The following is a 1,743-nucleotide window of genomic DNA, read 5'->3' on the forward strand; positions in this document are numbered from 1 at the left end:
GTGCATTAAGAAGGCTGAGACCCATTGTTTAGATAAAAACCATTCCTTTCTAAATTGGCCTACACAAACGGTCCTGAAGAGCGGCCTTCCCAAGACTGCCGGGTCTTGCCCAAGTTGCATCCATTCCACATTGGTGGAAGGCTTCGCCTGGACCCTGGAAACATGGGCTACCTTGCTCTTTCCTGCACTAAAAAAAGAGACTGGAGAGTTGTGGATCAAAGTGTTTATTTGGGCACTTTCCCTCCGTGGGGCTCTTCTGTCATGGCCATAAGGCTGCATTTGGGGGGGAAATCAGCAGGCCTTTGTCTCTAGGACCATCCATCCCCTCGGCTTAAAAGGCCCAAAGAACCCACAGCGTCCTCTTCTACTCCTCTCCTTACAGCCCCCAATCCTGGGCCCATCAGGTGGTGGCTTGGCCGGACAAGAGCGGGAAGCAGCCGCCCCTTCCTCCCCTGCTCGGCCGCGGGCTCCCTCGTTACTGAAGGCTCCTCGGCGGGGAGCTCCAGGAAGCGGCCCCGGGAAGCGGCCTCCGCCTCTCGCGACTGTCCGGGAGGAGCTCCGGGGCGGACGGCGGGCTCAGCGTGGGGCTCGGCCGGGCGCCGGCGCGGGCGTCCTGCTTCAGGCCCCGCTCGGGCGACGGGCGGAAGCGGCTCTTCAGCACCCGGCGGATGACCTCGGCCGTCACGCCGAAGCCCTGCGCCAGTCGGCCGTCCGGCCACTCCTCGGGGAAGGCGCGGCGGAGGAACCTGCGGAGGGACGGAGGGTCAGGCGGGCGGGCGGGGGGCCTGAACGGGGCGAGCCGGGTCCCCGCGCGGCTCTCCTTACCGGATCTGCTCCATCGCGCGGAGGGTCAAGGCGCGCTCGGGGGGCTCCGCGGGCTCCATCAGCTTCCGCAGCCGCCGCTCGCGGCTCTGCCGGGCGCGGCACTGCAGCCTCCTGCGGGCGAGAGGCGGTCAGGCGGGGGGGGGAGACACGGGGGGGGGAGACGCGGGGGGGGAGACGCGGGGGGGGGGCGAGCCTACCTCTCCAGCTCCTGCAGCTGCTCGTCCAGCGCCGGGACTCCCCCGTCGGGGCGCACGGCCGCCAGCCCGGCGAGCAGCTTCCGAGGATCCGGCACCCGCGGGGGCTTCATGGCCGGAAGGCGGCCCGGCGCTCGGCTCGGCCTCTCTGCGCCCCTCCGGATCGCCCCTTCGGGTTGCGGGCCCCCGCGCGGCCCGGAGACGAGACTACAGGAGGCGCCTCCGCCCCGCAGCAGCAGCAGCAGCAGCCCAGCGACTCTGCGTCTTCCGCGCCTGCGCCTCGCTCGCTTCCCCCTCTCCCCCCCCCGAAGGCGCTTGCGCAGAAGGTCCCGTGTGGCTTCCAATTAGATGCTTTGCCCTCGGACGTTCCCTTCTCTCCGTTGTGTTGCGTTTGCGTTGTTTGTGTAAAAGTTTTACACACACACGGAAACTCCTTACTTTTTACCCAGCCAGAACGGTGTCCATAAAAGACGTGGTGCCCTTATGGTGCGGCCTGCCAGGAGGTGCAGTGAAGCCACCAACAGCGTAACTTTTTCGCCTGCAAGCGTCTCTCCTACCATCTTGTGCATCCAATGGCAGAACTGTGTCAGCCTCAGCCTCATCCAGTTAAGGGCCTTTATGAAGAAGGAACGTGCGGACTCAGAGCCCAAAGCGAATACTAACCAAGGCTCATCGCAGTGATTTCTCATGACGCCACACACCTGAGGGCTCTCTTCCAAAAGAA

General features: G+C 65.2%; 1 protein-coding gene across 1 annotated transcript; it reads right to left on the minus strand.

Annotated features, from left to right (window-relative positions):
- Positions 1 to 208: 208 nt before the first annotated feature.
- On the minus strand, positions 209 to 1,306 carry NGRN (neugrin, neurite outgrowth associated). Its single transcript, XM_081964952.1, has 3 exons — positions 1,023 to 1,306; positions 826 to 936; positions 209 to 746 (listed from the first exon to the last, which is right to left on the minus strand). The coding sequence occupies exons 1-3, from the start codon at positions 1,130 to 1,132 to the stop codon at positions 476 to 478; spliced, it is 492 nt and encodes a 163-aa protein (XP_081821078.1). The 5' UTR covers positions 1,133 to 1,306; the 3' UTR covers positions 209 to 475.
- Positions 1,307 to 1,743: the final 437 nt, after the last annotated feature.

Source organism: Natrix helvetica, assembly GCF_964273705.1.
Source record: "Natrix helvetica genome assembly, chromosome: 12".
In the NCBI taxonomy this organism is placed as follows: Eukaryota; Metazoa; Chordata; class Lepidosauria; order Squamata; family Natricidae; genus Natrix; species Natrix helvetica.